At 39.0% G+C, this 24013-nt stretch overlaps 1 protein-coding gene across 2 annotated transcripts in view; it reads left to right on the top strand.

The window, feature by feature from the left end:
* LSAMP (limbic system associated membrane protein) overlaps positions 1-24013 on the top strand; it is a 640478-nt gene that overhangs the window by 337007 nt on the left and 279458 nt on the right. For both annotated transcript variants that reach the window (XM_082460093.1, XM_082460092.1), the window contains exon 2: positions 18868-19100. In XM_082460093.1, the coding sequence (XP_082316219.1) occupies positions 18868-19100 (233 nt within the window). The remainder of the gene's footprint in view (positions 1-18867; positions 19101-24013) is intronic.

Consider the following 24013-nt stretch of genomic DNA (forward strand, 5'->3'; position numbering starts at 1 on the left):
GAAAATTGGTTATTACTCAGTCACAGACCCTCTATAAACTCACAGAGATTAGGTTATGTTGCTGAAGGTAGTTAGTTCTCAGTGCAACGTCTGAGTATGGATTAAAAATGTTCACTTGCATGCTTAAATATGAACGTTAGGACAGGAAACACCAACAAGGTAATATCAAGGTTCATACTCACTGGACAAGAGATGAGCCACTGTTATATTTCAAAACATCTTATGTTTTCACTATGCAGCATATTTTCAGAAATTATTTGAGTTACAAAGTTTCGACTATGTGTTTTATTTATTTTTAAGAATTTTGTATTTATATATCTATTATAGTATATCATAGACATATCATTGAAAAGATATTATCATCTCTTCCAGGCAAAGAGAGGCAGAGAAAGCGGTAGCAACAAATGAAGGGAAATCAGATGGCTGATTTAGAAAAGACAAAAGGGCCTCATCCTGCCTCCTTTTTCCTCTTTCAGAACCATGGGGAATAGTAAGATTCTTCCATGTTCAAGATTGTATTAGGAAGAAGACATCTCTAGGAATGTGAGATGAGAGGAGAAAGATTCTTGGTAATATTCATTCATCCGTTGAATGACTATTGAGAGATTTTATGTGTCAGGCACTTTGTATGGCAATAGAATTCAAAGATTGAGAAGACATGGTCTTGTTTCACTCTTAAAATTGTGATAAGAAGCAGAAAAACAAAGAATTAAAATCTAGCACAAGCAGGCAAGCAACTAGGGAAATTGGAGAATGCTTCACAAGGGAGGGTGCATCTGAGATGGATTCTGTGTAGTAAGTATGAGCTTGCCAGATGAAAAAGGTTGCAAAACATACTTTAGATGAAAGGGAAAAAAGAGCTAGGAGGAATGAGATTGGAGTCTGAATAAAGAATAAGATTTGTGGCAGAGAGGGAGTGTGATGTTGAGAGACCAGGCTACAAAGGTAGGTTGAGTTGACTTACACTAATCTATGTGAACTTTTACAAGTAAAAGTGCATTTAAACATGATCAACTTTATGTATGTTCTGTTCTGTATGAAGGATGAATGGTATAGTGGTAGGTAAGAGATACAATACTGGAGGCTAGAATGTCAGTAGGAAGTGATATTGACAACAGATGAAAAGGTCCTGGACAAGAGTAGTGGCAGTGAGGATGGAGAGTACAGGCTGATCTCAGGGGAAAACATGTAAAAATAATATTTGATTACAAAAATGACCTGAAGGAGAGAGAAGGAAACAAGGATAGTCTGTGGCTGCTAACTACATAATCATAAGTGGGTTATGATCCTGTTAACTAAGAATGGGAATCTGGAAGGAGGACAAAAGTATGATAGGAGATAATGAGTTCCAACTTAAAATACGCTGAATTTGAGGTGCCTTCAGTTAATCTATGTGGAGCAGCTGAGTATGCCATTTAACACTTCAAGCTGGAGGAGGAGCTTCAAGATGGCGGAAGAGTAAGACGCGGAGATCACCTTCCTCTCCACAGATACACCAGAAGTACATCTACACGTGGAACTGCTCCTACAGAACACCTACTGAACGCTGGCAGAAGACCTCAGAACTCCCAAAAGGCAAGAAACTCCCCACGTACTTGGGTAAGGTAAAAGAAAAAAGAAATAACAGAGACAAAAGAATAGGGACGGGACCTGCACCAGTGGGAGGGAGCCGTGAAGGAGGAAAGGTTTCCACACACTAGGAAGCCCCTTCGTGGGCAGACATGGGGTGTGGCAGAGGGGGAAGCTTTGGAGCCATGGAGGAGAGCGCAGCCACAGGGGTGCGGAGGGCAAAGCGGAGAGATTCCCGCACGGAGGCTCAGCGCCGAGCAGCACTCAGCAGCCCGAGAGGCTTGTCTGCTCACCCGCCGGGGCGGGCGGGGCTGGGAGCTGAGGCTCGGGCTTCGGTCAGGGAGAGGACTGGGGTTGTCGGCGTGAACACAGCCTGAAGGGGTTAGTGCACCACAGCTAGCCGGGAGGGAGTCCGGGAAAAGGTCTGGAGCTGCCGAAGAGGCAAGAGACTTTTTCCTGCCTCTTTCTTTCGCATTGCCTGAGGAGAGGGGATTAAGAGCGCGGCCTAAACGAGCTCCAGAGAAGGGCGCGAGCCGCGGCTATCAGCGCGGACCCCAGAGACGGGCGTGAGACGCTAAGGCTGCTGCTGCCGCCACCAAGAAGCCTGCGTGCAAGCACAGGTCACAGTCCACACCTCCCTTCCCGGGAGCCTGTGCAGCCCGCCACTGCCAGGGTCCCGTGATCCAGGGACAACTTCCTCGGGAGAATGCATGGCGCGCCTCAGGCTGCTGCAACTTCCTGCCAGTCTCTGCCGGCCGCCGCAGGCTCGCCCCGCCTCCTCCGTACCGCTCCCTCCCCGCGGGCTGAGTGAGCCAGAGCTCCCGAAGCAGCTGCTCCTTTAACCCCGTCCTGTCTGGGCGGGGAACAGACGCCCTCAGGTGACCTACACGCAGAAGCGGGTCCAAATCCAAAGCTGAACCCCAGGAGCTGTGCGAACAAAGAAGAGAAAGGGAAATCTCTCCCAACAGCCTCAGGAGCAGAGGATTAAATCTCCACAATCAACTTGATGTACCTGCATCTGTGGAATACCTGAATAGACAACGAATCATCCCAAATTGAGGAGGTGGACTTTGGGAGCAATGATATATATTTTTTTATCCCTTTTTCTCTTTTTGTGAGTGTGTATGTTTATGCTTCTGTGTGTGAGTTTGTCTGTATAGCTTTGCTTTTACAATTTGTCCTAGGGTTCTGTCTGTCCGTTCTTTTTTTTTGTTTTTTTCTTTTATTACTTAAAAGAATTTTTTTTTCTTAATAATTATTTTTTATTTTAATGACTTTATTTTATTTTACTTTATTTTATTTTATCTTCTTCTTTCTTTCTTTCTTTTTTATCTCCCTTTTATTCTGAGCCGTGTGGAGGACAGGCTCTTGGTGCTCCAGCCAGGCATCAGGGCTGTGCCACTGAGGTGGGAGAGCCAACTTCAGGACACTGGTCCACAAGAGACCTCCCAGTTCCACGTAATATCAAACGGCAAAAATCTCCCAGAGATCTCCATCTCAACGCCAAGACCCAGCTCCACTCAATGACCACCATGCTACAGTGCTGGACACCCTATGCCAAACAACTAGCAAGACAGGAACACAACCCCACCCATTAGCACAGAGGCTGACTAAAATCATAATAAGGCCACAGACACCCCAAAACACACCACCAGACATGGACCTGCCAACCAGAAAGACAAGATCCAGCCTCATCCACCAGAACACAGGCACTAGTCCCCTCCACCAGGAAGCCTACACAACCCACTGAGCCAATTTTAGCCAATGGGAACAGACACCAAAAACAATGGAAACTACAAACCTGCAGCCTGCTAAAAGGAGTTCCCAAACACAGTAAGTTAAGCAAAATGAGAAGACAGAGAAACACACAGCAGATGAAGGAGCAAGGCAAAAACCCACCAGACCTAACAAATGAAGAGGAAATAGGCAGTCTACCTGAAAAAGAATTCAGAATAATGATAGTAAAGATGATCCAAAATCTTGGAAATAGAATGGAGAAAAAACAAGAAACGTTTAACAAGGACCTAGAAGAACTGAAGAGCAAACAAACAGTGATGAACAACAAAATAAATGAAATTTAAAAAGCTAAGAGAATTTAGCACCACCAAACCAGCTTTACAACAAATGCTAAAGGAACTTCTCTAGGCAGGAAACACAAGAGAAGGAAAATATTTACAGTAATAAACCCAAAACAATTAAGAAAATGGTAATAGGAACATACATATCGATAATTACCTTAAATGTAAATGGATTAAATGCTCCAACCAAAAGACATAGACTGGCTGAATGGATACAAAAGTAAGACGCATATATATGCTGTCTACAAGAGACCCACTTCAGACCTAGGGACACATACAGACTGAAAGTGAGGGGATGGAAAAAGATATTCCATGCAAATGGAAATCAAAAGAAAGCTGGAGTAGCAATTCTCATATCAGACAAAATAGACTTTAAAACAAAGACTATTACAAGAGACAAAGAAGGACACTACATAATGATCAAGGGATCAATCCAAGAAGAAGATATAACAATTGCAAATATTTATGCACTCAACATAGGAGCACCTCAATACATAAGGCAAATACTAACAGCCACAAAAGGGGAAATCAACAGTAACAAAATCATAGTAGGGGACATTAACACCTCACTTTCACCAATGGACAGATCATCCAAAATGAAAATAAATAAGGAAACACAAGCTTTAAATGATACATTAAACAAGATGGACTTAATTGATATTTATAGGACATTCCATCCAAAAACAACAGGATACACATTCTTCTCAAGTGCTAATGGAACATTCTCCTGGATAGATCATATCTTGGGTCACAAATCAAGCCTTGGTAAATTTAAGAAAATTGAAATCGTATCAAGTATCTTTTCCGACCACAACGCTATGAGACTAGATATCAATTACAGGAAAAAATCTGTAAGAAATACAAACACGTGGAGGCTAAACAACACACTACTTAATAACCAAGAGATCACTGAAGAAATCAAAGAGGAACCAAAAAATACCTAGAAACAAATGACAATGAAAACACAACGACCCAAAACCTATGGGATGCAGCAAAAGCAGTTCTAAGAGGGAAGTTCTAAAAGGGTGAAACTGGGGTGTTAAATACAATCCTAACTTAAGAAACTAGGAACATCTCAAATAAACAATCTAACCTTACACCTAAAGCAATTAGAGAAAGAGGAACAAAAAAAACCCAAAGTTAGCAGAAGGAAAGAAATCATAAAGATCAGATCAGAAATAAATGAAAAAGAAATGAAGGAAATGATAGCAAAGATCAATAAAACTAAATGCTGGTTCTTTGAGAAGATAAACAAAATTGATAAACCATTAGCCAGACTTATCAAGAGAAAAAGGGAGAAGACACAAATCAATAGAATGAGAAATGAAAAAGGAGAAGTAACAACTGACACTGCAGAACTACAGAGGATCATGAGAGATTACTATAAGCAACTATATGCCAATAAAATGGACAACCTGGAAGAAATGGACAAATTCTTAGAAATGCACAACTTCCGAGACTGAACCAGGAAGAAATAGAAAATATGAACAGACCAATCACAAGCACTGAAACTGAGACTGTAATTAAAAATCTTCCAACAAACAAAAGCCCAGGACCAGATGGCTTCATAGGCGAATTCTATCAAACATCTAGAGAAGAGCTAACACCTATTCTTCTCAAACTCTTCCAAAATATAGCAGAGGGAGGAACACTCCCAAACTCATTCTACGATGTCACCATCACTCTGATACCAAAACCAGACAAAGATGTCACAAAGAAAGAAAACTACAGGCCACTATCACTGATGAACATAGATGTAAAAATCCTCAACAAAATACTAGCAAACAGAATCCAACAGCACATTAAAAGGATCATACATTATGATCAAGTGGCGTTTATCCCAGGAATGCAAGGTTTCTTCAATATATGCAAATCAATCAATGTGATACACCATATTAACTAATTGAAGGAGAAAAACCATATGATCATCTCAATAGATGCAGAGAAAGCTTTCGACAAAACTCAACACCAATTTATGATAAAAACCCTCCAGAAAGTAGGCATAGAGGGAACTTTCCTCAACATAATAAAGGCCATATATGACAAACCCACAGCCAACATCGTCCTCAATGGTGAAAAACTGAAAACATTTCCACTAAGATCAGGAACAAGACAAGGTTGCCCACTCTCACCATTATTGTTCAACATAGTTTTGGAAGTTTTAGCTACAGCAATCAGAGAAGAAAAAGAAATAAAAGGAATCCAAATCGGAAAAGAAGAAGTAAAGCTGTCACTGTTTGCAGATGACATGATACTATACATAGAGAATCCTAAAGATGCTATCAGAAAACTACTAGAGCTAATCAGTGAATTTGGCAAAATAGCAGGGTACAAAATTAATGCACAGAAGTCGCTTGCATTCCTATACACTAATGATGAAAAATCTGAGAGACAAATTAAGGAAACACTCCCATTTACAATTGCAACAAAAAGAATAAAATGCCTAGGAATAAACCTACCTACGTAGACAAAAGACCTGTATGCAGAAAACTATAAGACACTGATGAAAGGAATTAAAGATGATACAAACAGATGGAGAGATACACCATGTTCTTGGATTGGAAGAATCAACATTGTGAAAATGACTCTACTACCCAAAGCGATCTACAGATTCAATGGAATCCCTGTCAAACTACCACTGGCATTTTTCACAGAACTAGAACAAAAAATTTCACAATTTGTATGGAAACACAAAAGACCCCGAATAGCCAAAGCAATCTTGAGAAAGAAAAACGGAGCTGGAGGAATCAGGCTCCCTGACTTCAGACTATACTACAAAGCTACAGTAATCAAGACAGTATGGTACTGGCATGAAAACAGAAATATAGATCAATGGAACACGATAGAAAGCCCAGAGATAAACCCACACACATATGGTCACCTTATCTTTGATAAAAGAGGCAAGAATATACAGTGGAGAAAAGACAGCCTCTTCAGTAAGTGCTGCTGGGAAAACTGGACAGCTACATGTAAAAGAATGAAATTAGAACACTCCCCAACACCATACACAAAAATAAACTCAAAATGGATTAAAGACCTAAATGCAAGGCCAGACACTATCAAACTCTTAGAGGAAAACATAGGCAGAACACTCTATGACATAAATCACAGCAAGATCCTTTTTGACCCACCTCCTAGAGAAATGGAAATAAAAAGAAAAATAAAGAAATGGTACCTAATGAAACTTAAAAGCTTTTGCAGAGCAAAGGAAACCATAAACAAGATGAAAAGATAACCCTCAGAATGGGAGAAAATATTTGCAAATGAAGCAACTGACAATGGATTAATCTCCAAAACATACAAGCAACTCATGCAGCTCAATATCAAAAAAACAAACAACCCAATCCAAAAATGGGCAGAAGACCTAAATAGACATTTCTCCAAAGAAGATATACAGATTGCCAACAAACACATGAAAGAATGCTCAACATAATTAATCATTAGAGAAATGCAAATCAAAACTACAATGAGATATCATCTCACACCATCCGGAATGGCCATCATCAAAAAATCTACAAACAATAAATGCTGGAGAGGGTGTGGAGAAAAGGGAACCCTCTTGCACTGTTGGTGGGAATGTAAATTGATACAGCCATTATGGAGAACAGTATAGAGATCCCTTAAAAAACTAAAAATAGAACTACCGTACGACCCAGCAATCCCACTACTGGGCATATACCCTGAAAAAACCATAATTCAAAAAGAGTCATGTACCACAATGTTCATTGCAGCTCTATTTACAATAGCCAGGACCTGGAAGCAACCTAAGTGTCCCTCGACAGATGAATGGATAAAGAAGATGTCACACATATGTACAATGGAATATTACTCAGCCATCAAAAGGAACGAAACTGAGTTATTTGTAGTGAGGTGGATGGACCTAGAGACTGTCATACAGAGTGAAGTAAGTCAGGAAGAGAGAAACAAATACCATATGCTAACACATATATATGGAATCTAAAAAATAAAAATAAAAAAAGAAAAAACAATGGTCAGAAGAACCTAGGGGCAAGACAGGAATAAAGATGCAGACCTACTAGAGAATGGACTTGAGGATACGGGGAGGGGGAAGGGTAAGCTGAGACAAAGTGAGAGAATGGCATGGACATATATACACTACCAAATGTAAAATAGATAGCTAGTGGGAAGCAGCTGCATAGCACAGGGAGATTAGCTCGGTGCTTTGTGACCACCTAGAGGGGTGGGATAGGGAGGGTGGGAGGGAAGGAGATGAAAGAGGGAAGAGATATGGGGACATATATATATGTATAACTGATTCACTTTGTTATAAAGCAGAAACTAACACACCATTGTAAAGCAATTATACTCCAATAAAGATGCTAAAAATAAAATAAAATAAAATAAAATTTCAATCTGATGAGGTATAATTAAAGCCAAAAAATCTGATGAAATACATGAAAACTACTCCATGAGGCCAGGAAAGAAGAAAAATACAATCCTGGAGAACAACAATATATGAAAGGCGAGTGGAGAAAGTGGGGCAGATTATGCAAATTGAGAAATAGCAGGAGATTTAGGAGGAGAGACAATAAAATGAAATACAGGTGGTGAATAGTGCTGAAAACTATGATGTGATTAAATAGGACAAATACTTAAATCCATTGGATTTGGCAATTAGTGGATTAACAACGTCATTCTGAAAGTGGTCTTGATAGAGCCAGATGAAGGTGACGTGTCCATGAAGGAGAGTGGCTATTAATCAATGTAATATTGACTATTGATATCAACATTATGATTAATATGAACATAATTGATATCAACATTATGTGAACTATTGATTAGTCAACATAATCCTTGCTGCTATTCAGTTCAGGTTCCTGAGCACATACGGAGATTTCAACAGAGTTCCTGGTGCCGTGTCAAAAGGTTTTGACCATAAATGGTGATAAGTAATCCAGAAGAAATAAAGGAACTCTTTCAAAACAATGCTTTATTAGATTTAGCTCTTTCCCTTTCTCTGCCTGTCTTTTCATTTAACAGCCATTTTTTGAGAGTCACTGTGAGAGAAAATGCCTCTTCTATAATACAGTCTCAAAGCTAGAGTGCCCCAGGGACAGAGAGGGTGGGAAAATGGAATACAAATGCTCTGAGGCTAAAAAGATGGTGCTTTTGAATCATAAGGGTCTTTCTAGAACTCAGAACGTGACCTTCACCTTGTAGCATCTGTGGCTATCTCTTTAACTCAGGGTGGCTGCGAAATTTCAGTTAAGTTACACAGTGAATTTAGTAGCACAGGAGGTGATGGCCTTTGGCTTTTTCTCTCTCCCAAGTCCAGACACTGGTTACTTCTGCTCACCTTTACTGCCCTCCCAGGGTCAGTGCTTTATTAGTCTGGGGATTGTAGTTGCAGATACCATTCTCCAGTTTGAGTAGGCTGAGCTCCTTCCAAGACCTCTCCCAGGTTAGCTTTCATCTCAAACTCATCAGCTCTTGCCTTCATGCTCGTTCTCTTGCTAACTTCTGAAGCTCTTTCTCATCACCTGATTCCAAGTCCCATTCATGTCCTGATTGTTGTTCAAGGAGAAGCAGGCCTTCAAGGATAGGTTTATATGAGGGGAAAAAATGAGGGCTAGGGAAAGAAGAAAAACCACAAAAACAGTTTGTCACACAAGGGTGAAGTCCTCCTCATATCACTGTCCTTTAGAAGAATGTGCTGGAGAAAAAAATAATTTTGGAGACAGGAAACAGAGAGGTGATGTGTGGTGGAAAGTGGGTGATGGAAAAAGCAAACATGGAAGTCAGAAAAATCCCTATGATTATAATTCTCCATGTGAGAACTGTCCTTGTGATTTATAAGCATTCATCAGTGATCCATCGGCTTCTTGTCAGCCAGGGGAGGGGACTACTACATTTCCTTCGCCTGAGATGGATCTGTTTGATAATATGTGCTCCTTCAATTTGCAGCTGCTAGAGGCCCCTGTTTCACATCTGAATCCACAAAGTACATTTAAAAAAATTAAGACCTGTTTTGTTCCTTATATTTATCTGCCTTTATTTCTTTTATGTCTACCTCTACCAGTAAAAGCAATGTAGACAGCAGAGCCCTTTTCTAATGGTAGCGCTGATACACAGTCTCATTGTCTTGTTTATTTACTTACATACGTACTATATGTTAACTCTGTTATATCGTACATGCTATATCTATCAATTGTCATATCTTAGAAGGCATAAATTTGATCCAAATTATATCTAAATGCATGTAATGGTGAGTCATATTATAACTTGATTCTGCTCCAATGATAATGTTTATGTAATGCTGTATATGGTAAAGCTATAAAGTAAGGGGCTGGCTTTTCAAGTGAGACTTCTGGAAAACAGTCTCCTGACTTTATAGCCATCCATGCCTCATACACCAGAATGTTCATCCTAAGTGCATTATAATTCATTGTAAGCACTTTCATTTCTCCTTACTGATGGAATGAGACAAAGAGTAAACCCTTTGTGGTACAAAGCACATTTTTTTCCTTCGAGAACTTAGCATATTTTTTATATTTACTTTGTAATGACTCAGAAGGCAACAACATTTTCTTTAAATAGCTGTGGAGTTGTTTTTAATTGCATAGTAAATGAAATTTTTAACTAGAAATCGGAGCCAGGATCCCAAGACTAATTTTATTCTTTCAAAGGTACAACTTAAAGGCAGGTTTTTCTCCTAAATGAGAAAGATTTTTCACAGAGAACAGAGACTCATAGCAAGAATCAAAACAAAAGCAAGCTTTCAAATTACTTCTCATCCTCACTCAACCAAGTGGGGAGGAAAGAGGAGAATCCACAGTTCAAAGGAGAGTAAAGGGGTGTAGATTCTTACTACTTCAGTGAGAGTATAACTGCTGTTCAGTCACTGAGAAGGAGGAATGAGCCTTGTTCTTGCAACTGGGGGTCCACGTAGCATAGAGTATGCCTCATCTAATCTAGGAGGAACCCAGATTCTGCCCAACAGATCTCAGCAGATCACAAAGTATAGCATGGACCCGCTGTTGTCCTCTGTCCAGGCTACCCTGATGAGAGAGCCTCGTGTGGGTTCTATCTGATCACAAGTGGTGAGGCATTTAAGGCCTGAGCTCCCTAGGCACATGTATGCCACAAATCCTCTAAGAATGTTCCAGAGATGGCATTAGAGCTTCAGTTTACACGGCGGCACTGTAACATGCTGCATCACTATCCTGCTTTCAATTGCATGCTTATGGGCTTTAGAGGACCAACTATTGCCCAGAGGGACCAGACACAAGAGAACCTAGGCTCCTAAAAGGCAGTTTCCCTTGACATACCTGTTATTAAGCAAGAAATTGAATTAAACAACAATATCTGGAGATTGCTGAATTTAGCCCCAAAATGGGATTTCTACAGAACAAATGTCCAAGATTTAAATTATGAAAAGTAATGGGCACAAAAATGTATTAGGCTCTTCCAAAGCTCACTGGGTACTCTTAATACTTTAGCCTGTTTAATAATCACAATCATATGAGAAGTAGTAATTATTCCTGTTTTGCTGAAGAAAAACACTGAAGCTCTTCAGTAATAGTGGACCCATTTAGGGCCAGGCACTGCCCTATATGTTTAAAATGAACCCATTTAAACATTACAACTGGGTAATTGAATGAAAATGAAAATGAAGTTTTCGTTTTGCAGATGAGAAAACCCAGGCCCAGAGAGGTTAAGCAAGTGTCCCAAGATCACAGAGTAAGTATTTGATGGAGCTAGAATGCAGAGCAGGAAACCAGCTTCTCAGCCTAAACTTGTAACCACCCACCATGCTACATTTCTCACTAAGTAACTTGCCTAAAGCTATTAAACTGCAGAACTCATGGCTTTTCCACCCCACCACTGAAAAGAAAATGAGGAATCTCGAGTTATGGTGTGCTTAGGGTGATGAGTTATTTTCTAAAGGGACCAAGACTCTTCAAAAGAACCTAGAAGAGCTGTTTCCAACCTCTTATAAATGTTCCTGGAACTGATGGGAACTCCAGCTGTGACTGGGATAGAAATCAGTTTTCTCCTGGTCCCAGTCTCAAATTTTCCTTTTAGAATTTTTGTCTTCCTCTTTTTCATTTTCTGTGTAAATGTAGAGATGATACAGTTGATGTCGCAGCCAGAGAAGCACAGATTGTCCTAGAATTGACCTTTGAGATGTACTCAACTCTTAATTTGGTAGTTCTGCTCCTCCTCTACTTGCCCCTCTCCTCACCTGCACCATCTGCATGGAATATGTGTTTATGCTCCTTCAAGAATATGAACCTGAAAATACAGAGCAATACATACATCATACATATGCATATATGAGAATGCATATATAGCTGGACAAGGTGCTCCCTAGTGATAATAAGAGACAAAAAGCCTGTCTAGGGAGTACTTTTTATTCCACGAATGACACAGTACTCCACGAATGACACAGACTGTCCTGGCTTTACTATTTGCCACTGTGGATATTTTGTTTTTTGGTTTTTTTGCTCATATAGATGATGAATTATTCTAATAGGTAGTAACCCAGTCGCAGAAAGGGTGCTTTGTCAGTATAGCACATGCAAATAACTAATGCAAATTGAGAATTTAAAGAAATACATGGTTGATCTGATACATATTTAGTGGATGTCATACTATACAGAGATAAAGTTTTTGAATGATTTGAATAAATCACTATTTTCCTTATAGCCATCCCTGTATATGACTATTTCCTTTTTATCTACCGTACTCTACCATGGGAGAGTATAAGCATAGATATTGTTTTACATCTTATGAAATGTTTCAATGTACGTCATGTCATTTTATTCATAGAACTACACTAAGATTAGTTCTGAGAGGCTGGGGAAAGTATCATTAGCCTCATTTTATTTATGAAAAAACTAAGATACAGAAAGGCTAAATGACTTACCTGTTTTCCAACAAGAAATAGACTGAAGGTCAGAACCCAAATCAGTTACCTTCAGGAACTAAACAGTGTATGTCTTTTACCCTAACATGCCATCAATAATATGCAGATTACTGAATCATAGTGACCAGCAATAGATTCACATGAATCGGATTCCTGTGCCTTAATACCTCTGTGTTCTCGCCCTTTTGAACATCCATCACTACTGTGTGTACATATATACGTGTGCATCAGGGGCTTGTACATGAATGTATACAAAGGACCTATGGTGGGGGAGATTATCCTATCATATAGATGCTTTCATTGTTAAATGCTGTTAATTGGACTAAAATTCAGGATGAATCTAGGAAAATAAACCATCATGAACCTAGGATCAGTTTCTACCTAAAGAAGATCAAGTTTAAGAGAGAGAGCAGACATGCACAGGGATAAGAGAACGAGGCCAAGAGAACAGGCAATGGTCAAAGCCAGAAGTCAAGTCTGAAAAGAAGTAGAGATGGGAGCAAGGCAGCTAGAAAACTGAAACTTCTGCTTGCAGGAAAGGGAAGCAGGAGTGCCTGAGGGTCAGCAGTGAAACCCCACAATTCTCTTATTTCTTTCTGAGTTTAATCTTAGAACATGGTAATAAAGCAGAGATGATCCAAAATGTTTGATAATTCAAAATTCTTTAAATTTGGCTTTTAACTAATTTGGTGTTTTTTAATATGTTTGCATATGTGTTGCTAGACTTCATTATACTTAAAATAATATGATTAAGTCAGACTAACGACTTTTGACTCAGGAGAATTTGGGATATTTCTGATAATTTACTGCATCCTCTGCTTAGAACGTTTCCTGATGCCACGCTTTAATGCCGGGACTGTACCGCATTAATTTCCAGACCAAGTGTCTTTCCTTCTAGAGGGAAATGAGTCTATGTTAGTTTTGTTGATTCACTAAGGGTTTTATTTGTAGGGTTAAAGTTATAAAGCAAAAAGCATCAAAATAACGGGTCAACACACTCCTGAAGACTTCCTTCCCATCCATATCTTGAATCAATCCACATCTTACAAAAGAGAGAGAATCACAAATGTGAAAAAAATAGTAAAAGTTAATTTTAAAAAAATAGCTTTTCTATGAATAAAGGCTAATTATTTCCTTAAAAAGTCAAATTTGCCCCAACTGAGTTGATTGTCCCTTACCTGTCCTAAGTATTACTGACCCATTTTTATACATGGGGAAAAAACCCAAAACACTAAGGTTAAATGGTTTCTCCAGCATTAATTTAGTAAGGAACTAAGTTATAGCTTTCTCCTGTACTATTAACAATGTACAAGGGTATAGTGTTATATAATTCAGATTCTAAAACACAACAAAGGGGCATGATTGATTAACTACTAACTTACAGAGTACCAGTAGACTTCATTGTAGTGTCTGTGTCATGAACTTATAAATTCAAGGACTTTGCTGGTGGCAATTGAGTGCTTATAAACTAAGAAGCATATGCTTATGAAAAAACAGTATTGCACTGTAGATGTTTGACCTATGCTTCCGGATATTTAAACCAAGAGACCAAGGTCTAATTCGGGGTTTTCGACTTCAAACCTGCCAGCATTTTAAATGGGATACGTCCTTGTTGTTGGGCTGTCCTTTGCATTGTAGGATGTTTAGCAACATCCTTGGCCTCTACCCACCAGACGCCAGTAGCAACCTCCCGTTTCCAGTTGTGACCTTCAAAAAATGTCTTCAGATATTGCCAAATACCATCTGGAAGTACAGATTGCCCCCAGTTGAGAACCAGTCATCTAACTGTTCTTTCTTAATTTAAGAAACAAATCTCTCACCCATCCAGTTACACTTTCCCCAGTCCTTATAATTAAAAAGTATGAAGATAGATAGCTGGTGAGAAACTAAGCAAAATGTATTTATTTGTTATTCATGAATAGATATCAGATTATACTCTTAAGAAGCAGAGGAAAGTTTGGATAAATTCTAATACTAACTTGTTCCATTTTTAGCGGCCAGTAATGCTTGTTAAAAATGAGATGTATCTAGTAGCAGTTGAACAGGATTAATATCTGTTAGATGTGTATCACTTACATCAAGGATATACTGTCAGTAAATATGCGATTAAGCTATCTATTGGTACACACCAAATTTAGCATTTCTTTTATGCCTCCAATTATATTAATTATTTTGGAAGCATAATTCCCAGACTTAATGCAGTACGAGTGGAACTGTCAATGTACCTATTTGTATAAGTGTGCATAATATACTTGGTGTAAAGTACTCACAGAGATCCGATGCTTGGGATTTTTATGGGTGCATTGATTTTCTGTGACAGTTTTATGGATTCAGACATACTGAACAGGGAAGTTAGAAATTTGTTTGCTTGACTTTCCTGTTATTTTTTTAAAGCTGATTTTTTTAAAAGAATCATAGGTTCATGGTTAAGTAACCCACCTGATATTTGTGGGTTCATGATTAAAGTGGGCAACTCACTAAATGTTTATCTAGTGCTTTACACGTCTTTTCACCGTTTTTATTGTGTGATATAGACTATTTAATTCCCAGGAATGATCTTTCTTCACTGGGAACAATTTTTTCTCTCCTTTGATTTCATGTTAATGTCACACTCAATAATTCTCTTTAAATTTTCCTTATGTGTCTGATAGTTTTAATCATTACTTAAGAAAAGTTAAAATAGTTATCACCTATCCTGCACCTATTAGATAATTAACAAATATTTGATAATTGATCTAATAGTAGTTTGCTAAATTCAGTTGATTTATTCCACATTTCAGCAAGTGCCTACTGTGTACATGGTGGGTTATGCTGTTGGCTCCATTAAGGTTCCATAGGTGAATTCTTGAGGGTCACTCTCATTAATAAACTCATGAGGAAAGATAAGTACAGATAACTAATTCACTGTGGAGTATAATGGGATCATATGAAGGAGACAAGTAAAAGGATGGGACACTAATCAGAGGAGATTTCCTGGAGAGGTGACACTTTGTATTATACCCCCATGTCCTCAGCTGCCTGCCAGAAATCCCACCTAGAGTGGACGGTCATTCTCTGCCCTCTAGCCTCTTGGCACCAACACCGACTCTCTTTACCATGTAGTCCTTTCTAAATCCTGGAATGACTTGCCTACCCCGAGCTCCTGAAGGAAACATTCTATTAAATCCAAACAACACATAACAATATAGATTTAAAAAATTTATCTCTTTATCCTTTCCCTGCTTTGGCCAAAGCTGACTTTGAAGATAAAGTCACTAGGTATTTAGTTTTGAACTAGACTGTCTGGTACTGAAGCAGCATTGTGGGTGAGGGATAATTCATTCCCATCTTACGATGGTGTGGCATGAGAATTCTCATTGACTCCACAGGCATGCCTAATGCACATTTAAGCCACTTGCCTTCTAGATACAAGCTCATGATGCTTATTGGCCAGTCACTGCATGCTGGAACCTGGGTCTGCCTTTAATCAGCGTTTCCTCATTTCCGAATAGCTAGACATCTGTGACTACCCTATATGACTGGTTATTTCCATTTAACAAACAAAAGTGCTACACTTTTGTGTAATTGAGACTATACTTTGACTCTGACCATCTTTTTTCTTATGTGCACTTCTTATGGTTTAAAATAGTTGCCACCTTAAATCAAGATTTAAACATTTTCAATGTTAAATTAATTCTGAAATTGTGAGACTTTTTGCTCATTTTTCAGTATGAATGTTCTAGCCATGTGGTAGAAAGATTATTTTCTAGTTTAGAGAGTCAACACATTTACTCTGAACTATTAACTACTTAAAAAAAGAACCTTTAAATATCTGGAGGAGTGGTTTCCTTTTGAAAAATACTACATTGTGCTCTGGTGCTTGGAGTTGGCTAATTATGTTGAGTTAGTAAAAAGTGTGAGTGTATGTGTGTATGTATATATTCTAGTGTACCTTTCACTTATTTGGAAGTAAAAGAGAAATTACAAAAAATAAATATGAGTGAAACACAATGTAAAAATAAGATGTTATGTAGATTATCACAGCAAAATTTCCACATTACGTATTGTTTTGATACATGCATTTTTATGGGTCTGGCAATTTTGCTGAAATCGTCAGTTGCTTCTTTACATAAGATAGTTGTGAACTCTCTCAGAGAATAACTCCGAATAATGATCTATGTGATAATTACAACTTTTCCAGAGGCAAAAATTGCTAGTGTCCAAAGGACCCTAAAGATTCAACGTAGAAACTCTACCTTATACTGATAAGGAAATTTGCCCAATTCATTAGTGGATGCTGTAAGGAGTTGGGATGGGGAGTGGAATATAAGTAACCATATGTCCTATTTCTGCATATATGACACTGTTAGTTCATATGACAGGCATTTACCAGGGTCTATTTTACAGCAGATTAGTGTTTGGAGGTACCATAATGAATAAGACAAAATCTCTCTTTATTTGATATATAGGCTATATTTATGTAAAATATATTATATTGTATTTTTTTCAGGATGAACATGTTAGAGCCTTATTCCAGGCTAAACAGCATTCAAGGTTCACCTCTGTGCAATAGCATACCTAGTTACTGCTGTGTTGTGCTGTGTAGATGATAAAAAAAATGCAAGGGTAAATGTGATAGAAGACTTAAAATGCATTTACGGAGAGAAACTTCCATTTTCTCAGTAGAAAAGAAAAACACAGGAGACCTACATCACCAACTTTATTTACGATCTAGAAGAAGACAGCAAATAATCTATTAATTGATTCATAACTGAGTCTAAGTTGAGAAGTGCCGCAAATACCACCAAGGACAGAGACATGATGCCACCAAAGAATAGAAGAGGAAAAGTAAAATTGAGTCTGGAGAGAAGCAGCAAAGCATCCGTAAAGTTAGCTTTGCCCTCCTATTTAGAGGAGTTTTAAATTATCAAACACAATTAATCTCAATAATATCTGCATGGTAGAAAAACACATATTGGAGATAACTAAATGATACCTTAATCCACCTATGTTTTTGAAAAGCAATAGGTGGAGAAGAAAAGAAAGACCTGTATATCATGGCACCCAAGTAATTAAATAAAATTCTCATGTTTACTAAAATATGCAATTCACCCAAAACTAATGGAATAAGGAGGCCTTTTGTACCATGAGTGAGGTATTTTTAGAAGATTCATCATTTCTCCTTCTTTTAAGAGAGATGAGTTGGCCTCTATGTCTTTACGGTGGTCAAGCTGCGGATCATGCCTCCACTTCCTGTGCGTGCATGACTGTTTAGACCTGAGAGAAAACTTGGATTGGACTGGGTTTGGAAAATACAGGGGAACATGGTGTTTTAATTGTTCTGCTGTCATGCTCCTGGCTCCTTCTGTCCATCCCTCAGGCCCCAGAGTACTGAGCAGCTGGCTTTGCAGCTGTGAACAGGGTCTGAGACAATCTCCCCGTGAGGCAGACATAAATCTTGCCAAAGGGATACAGAGAAGTTTTTGCTTGATGTTTCCATTTCCAGATTCTTGCTAGAATTGAAGGAGTATGGTTTTCTCCATTAAACCCTTTTAGGTTTCTAAAATAAGTAGTTATTCAAATAAATATTTATTCCTTCATGTTTCTTGGAAGAAGAACTACAAAATTAGTTTTTTCATCTACCATAAAAGATCGAATTCATTCTATTGTGCCAGAAATGCTGGTAGCAAGCTGTCTTGCCAGCAGGCAACCTACTGCCCTCAGCAGATGGAACCAGACTTAGGCAAGATGATACTAGCTTTGATTTTCTTGATACAATTCCTATCTACTTACCCTTGGACCTGCTCACACACTTCTCACTCCTGGGAGTGGGCATTCCAAACTTGGAAGGATCAGAATCAAGCTCTGAAATTCAGTCTAATTCCTACAATGGTGGGGCATAACTTGAATCTACCATCACATAAGCCTTTAGGAAATACTAATGAAAGAATAAATGCAGTTCAAAACTGAGTAAATATGCCACATTATCAATTGTCTAATTCTCAAAGTTATTTAAACAAATGGAGTTCTGTGTGAATGACCTTTTCCTAGACAAGAAGAAGATAATCCAGTGGGAAGTCAATATCCATTTAACTTTATTTTCCTGCACTACTCGTACTGATTGTTTATTGCCACACTGGGTATAATATAATGGCATCCATCCATTGGATGGTAATTAGATCTTAAAGGAGAAATAGCGACAGTATTTAGGACTCTAAGAAATGGCATAGCCAGGATTCATCCTGCACATAATTATTTCTCTTGATTGGCCCTGTTGAATCAAATTGTATGGAGAATGAATGCAGATCCAGGTATGGCTAAAGCTCTAATGTTGTTATTCTACTTTGCCAGGTGTGTTGTAGAAGATAAGAACTCGAAGGTGGCCTGGTTGAACCGTTCTGGCATCATTTTTGCTGGGCACGACAAGTGGTCTCTGGACCCCCGGGTTGAGCTGGAGAAACGCCATTCTCTGGAATACAGCCTCCGAATCCAGAAGGTGGATGTCTACGATGAGGGTTCCTACACTTGCTCAGTGCAGACACAGCATGAGCCCAAGACCTCCCAAGTTTACTTGATCGTGCAAGGTAAGACAAAATAAGAAAAAAGTGGTAAAGGAGAGGTGAGGCAGAAAGTAATCATAACATACAAATACTCGAATAATCCTTTCTGAAATAAAAGAACACTTCCAAATGCGTTATGGAACTTCAGTATGTATTTTCTCTCCAAAAGGATAGGCTTTAAATGAGAGAACTAAGGAGGATATAGAAAGAGGAGTCTTGCCACTGTGAGCCAATACCCTTGGTGAGAATATTTTCTTTTAGCCCTGAGTGTAAAAACACACAGCAAAGGCCACAGCTGTGTCCACAGGGACACAAGAACACACAGACTGCTCAGAGCCATGTGAAGTCCACTTTATTATACTGTTAGGTACTGGATGCTTTTGCTGAAGATTTGATTTTTATCTGTCCTCAGTCTAAAGAATATCACTAATTATCTGTTTTAATGATGGTAAATGTTATTTGGAAAAATAAAAATTTCCAGAGGCCTTGACATCCTTTCAGCTGACTAGCTTTCTTTGTAGTTTGTATCTCCATTTAATGGCAAGTTATTTGTGAGCAAGTGCAGTGACAGGGATCTGCAAAATCATCAGGGATAATCTGCTTCCAGATTGGGGTTTCCAAGGGCACATCTGAGTCATGGTTTTACAGGATGAAAATCCTAAATGGCATACGCAAGCCCCCAAACTATAGCTCTCTTGGGTCCCTTTCCCCATAATAGCAGAATGAGAACAAAGCTGATCAGCTGCACAATTTTATTGCAAGTAGAGTCAAACTACCAGCAGTTTCAATCCATCTATCAGGAAGGATCTAAGCACTAACAAATATTAGGGCTGTGTTCATGTATTCTTGATTTACAATTTTATGTAAATTTAATGCAAATTAGGCATGGCCCTAGGGCTCCTGTCAAGATTCCAGTGCAGTCAGTTGTATGGCAAAGTTTGACTGTAGCTTCTATTAATGTGTTAAGGAATTGATTATTGCAGCATTTAAATCATTGCTCTCCCAACTCCTCTGATTAATAGATTGAAACTGTTTGTTTGCTCTTTAGTTCTTCTAGGTCCTTGTTAAACATTTCTTGTATTTTCTCCATTCTATTTCCAAGATTTTGGATCATCTTTACTATCATTATTCTGAATTCTTTTTCAGGTAGACTGCCTATTTCCTCTTCATTTGTTAGGTCTGGTGGGTTTTTGCCTTGCTCCTTCATCTGCTGTGTGTTTCTCTGTTTTCTCATTTTGCTTAACTTACTGTGTTTGGGGTCTCCTTTTCGCAGGCTGCAGGTTCGTAGTTCCCATTGTTTTTGGTGTCTGTCCCCAGTGGCTAAGGTTGGTTCAGTGGGTTGTGTAGACTTCCTGGTGGAGAGGACTAGTGCCTGTGTTCTGGTGGATGAGGCTGGATCTTGTCTTTCTGGTGGGCAGGTCCACGTCTGGTGGTGTGTTTTAGGGTGTCTGTGGCCTTTTTATGATTTTAGGCAGCCTCTCTGCTAATGGAAACTGGAGTAAAATACATCAGCGACTGCCTGGTGCAGCAGCGGTTTAGTCATGTGACCACTATCTTGGTCCATTTGCAATGGCTGACAGCTTCATTTTATTGCTTATAAAAGGCCATGTCTACTGACTTGCAAAGTTCCTATCACAGTCCAAGCATAGAGTGCTTTCCTTGTAGTTTAGTGGAGAGCACTTGAGTTTCTTAATAAGAGACACCAGGGTTTGGATCTCAGGCAGCCCATTTAAGTGTGTAAACATAACTACTGATGTGTACATATGTAAATGGGTTAATTTATCAGCTCCCTCAAAACACAAGCACACACACACACACACACACACACACACACACTCACACATGCACACACACCTCAAAACAAAAGGAGAAGTTCTCTCTCATTTAATGGCAGAGGGAAGGGAGATAACTAGTTTACTTAAGGCCCCTTACCTTCACAGCCTTCAGTATTATTGGAAAGCTAGTAGAGACCACAACTAGAGAATATGTATTGTCCTATATGGAATAACATTGGGCAATCTGAGTATTACGTTCCTTGGTTTCTAGATGAGGAAACAGAAGTTAATTAGATTTAGGTTAGTGGTTACAGATCGCACAGAGAGTTCAGAGAGTAGTTTGGAGCCAAGCAGACCAAGAATCAAATTTGAAGCACTTTCTACTGGAATGGAAATTTTTTTGCTATGACTTTTTAAGAACTACCAGATTTATATTTGTCTGAGCTCTTAGCACCAAATGCCCAAAGCCCTTCCTCCTTTTTTCTTATTCATGTATGCACTTTTATAGCTACAAACACAACCATCTTGAGGGTTAGAGCTAGAACTAGGTTAGATCATACTGCTTATACCTTCATACCATGTCAGCACAAGTGAAATTAACTTAAATTTAACTTAATATTAAGTTATTAAATTTAACTAAATATTAAGGGATGGAGAAGGACCTATAAAATACCAGGTACTGTTCATTCATTATCTCGTTTGATTCTAATAATATTATTATTAAGTGGGTGTTAATAACTTTATTGTAAATATGAAAACGCTTGAAGTTCAGAAATAATAAGGAGCTGTCCAAGGCTGCCTGTTGACTTAGGAAAGAGTTTCAAACCCATATCTGTTTGAGTCAAGATATTATAGTGTTTTCTTTTTAACCATATTGCTTTAAAAGAAAAATGAGAAACAAAGCTTGTTCTTGTAAGGGCGATAAAGAAAGGTTGTCTCCTCCTTAAGCCTGAGTTATGAAGGGGGATTTTTTGGACAATTATATGGATGCTGGCATTTGATATTTCATGCCAGATGGCTGATTCGCTTCCCCTTAGGACATTCAACTTTGTGATTATGTCAGTTGGTCCACCCCTTCATGCTGCTTGTTCACACTGCTTCCTACTCTGTGCCTCAACTCTACATGTTTTCACCACATCAAAGATGCTGCCATTCTTCTTTCCTCCAATTCCACAGCACCTTCCTTCAGAATATAAGGGTCTTTGGAATTTTTCAAGTTCTTCCTTGCTCACCATACATGGTTTCTTCAACTCCCACTTAACTAGTCATTAAATAAATACTGTATTCTTTATCTTTGCCCATTGGTGAGGCCACCTGTCGCTCAAAGACGCTGTGAGATATTACTAAAGAATAGCAGTTAAGAAAGCAGGCTTCAAATCTCGGTTTTCCTTCTTGCTACTTAAATAAATTTTGGGGTAAACCACTTGATTTCTCTAAGGCTCAGTTTTGTCCTATGTAAAATAGAGATAAAATTAAAATTTTAAACCCTCCTTAATGAATTGTAAGGATTAAATTACATGATTATGTAAGCCCCTAGCCCAGTGTCTGGAGATCATGAGTTCTCACCCAATAAGATGATGTTGATGATGATGATGATGATGATGATGATGGTTGTGGTGGTGGTGGTGATGATGATGATGATGATGGTGGTGGTGGTGATGTTGATGATGATGATGATGGTGGTGGTGGTGGTGGTGATGTTGATGATGATGATGATGGTGGTGGTGGCGGTGGTGATGTTGATGATGATGATGATGGTGGTGGTGGTGGTGGTGGTGATGATGATGATGATGATGATGATGATGGTGGTGGTGGTGGTGATGTTGATGATGATGATGATGGTGGTGGTGGCGGTGGTGATGTTGATGATGATGATGATGGTGGTGGTGGTGGTGGTGGTGATGATGATGATGATGATGATGATGGTGGTGGTGGTGGTGATGGTTGATGATGACGATGATGGTGGTGGTGGTGATGATGATGATGATGGTGGTGGTGGTGGTGGTGATGTTGATGATGATGATGATGATGATGGTGGTGGTGGTGGTGGTGATGTTGATGATGATGATGATGATGGTGGTGGTGGTGGTCGTGGTGATGATGATGATGGTGGTGGTGGTGGTGGTGGTGATGATGATGATGGTGGTGGTGGTGGTGATGTTGATGATGATGATAACCACTGTGACAACAACCACGCTGCTGCTGCTGCTGCTCGAGTATCTCTCATGAGGCTCGCTTTTGCCCGAGGTGCTGCCCAGAGTCTAACAACTCCTTCCACTCATTGCCTGTTACCCTTGCAGAAGGCTCTTTTAGCTGTTATTCAGGTCCCTGTCCAGTCCATTTTCTTCAGTTGTCCTTTTCCTTAGCATCCAGTCTTTCACTTTACTTCTTTAGGATTTTAAAGGGCTTCTTAGACCAGCATCACCTTTAAGTTTTCAGCTCCATTTATTAAGGATGTCTGAGGACAACATGCAGCATGCATCAGCAACACATAGAGGGTTTGTAAAAGTCCATTTTAGATCGGTGGCACTCCCCCACCCCAGAATTTCTGATTAAGTAGTTCTGGGGGTAGGGCCTGATAATTTGCACTTCTAACACATTCCCAGCTGATACTGATGCTGCTGGGGCAGGGACCATACTTTGAGAACCACTACTTTAAAAGAAGTATGTACCTTAAGAACATCTGGGGAAATAATCCTGCATAATTTCATTCAATTTCAGGTAGTGTTAAGTGTTACACCCCCCAATATTCCTAAAACTAATCTTCTTGGGCATGAGACAGGAAAGGTAGATTGACAAATACCTTAACTTTCACGATAACATCTTAGGCCCTCTACGGCTTCTTACCTAGCCTAGTCCCATGGAAAGAAAATCACCTCCTCCCAAACTGTCCATTTTCAGGTATCAAAGCTGAAAAAAAAAAAAAATGGTTGAGACATGAAACTTCTCTAGACTTCAAAAATCTCAACTTTATAAATGTTTAAGTGTTTGTCCCCCCCACGTTTCTCCTGCATCCCATTTCCCCTGGAAGCTTACTTTCCTTTTACATATTCCCACCACGTTAGTAACTTTTCAACATCTCCAACATTTTCTGTCTTATTTTGGTGACTATTTTTCAGAGAGAAAGTAAGTTTTTTTTTCTTTTTATCAGTTCATTAGGAT

The sequence above is a fragment of the Balaenoptera physalus genome, assembly GCF_965194825.1.
Source record: "Balaenoptera physalus genome assembly, chromosome: 4".
Classification (NCBI taxonomy): Eukaryota; Metazoa; Chordata; class Mammalia; order Artiodactyla; family Balaenopteridae; genus Balaenoptera; species Balaenoptera physalus.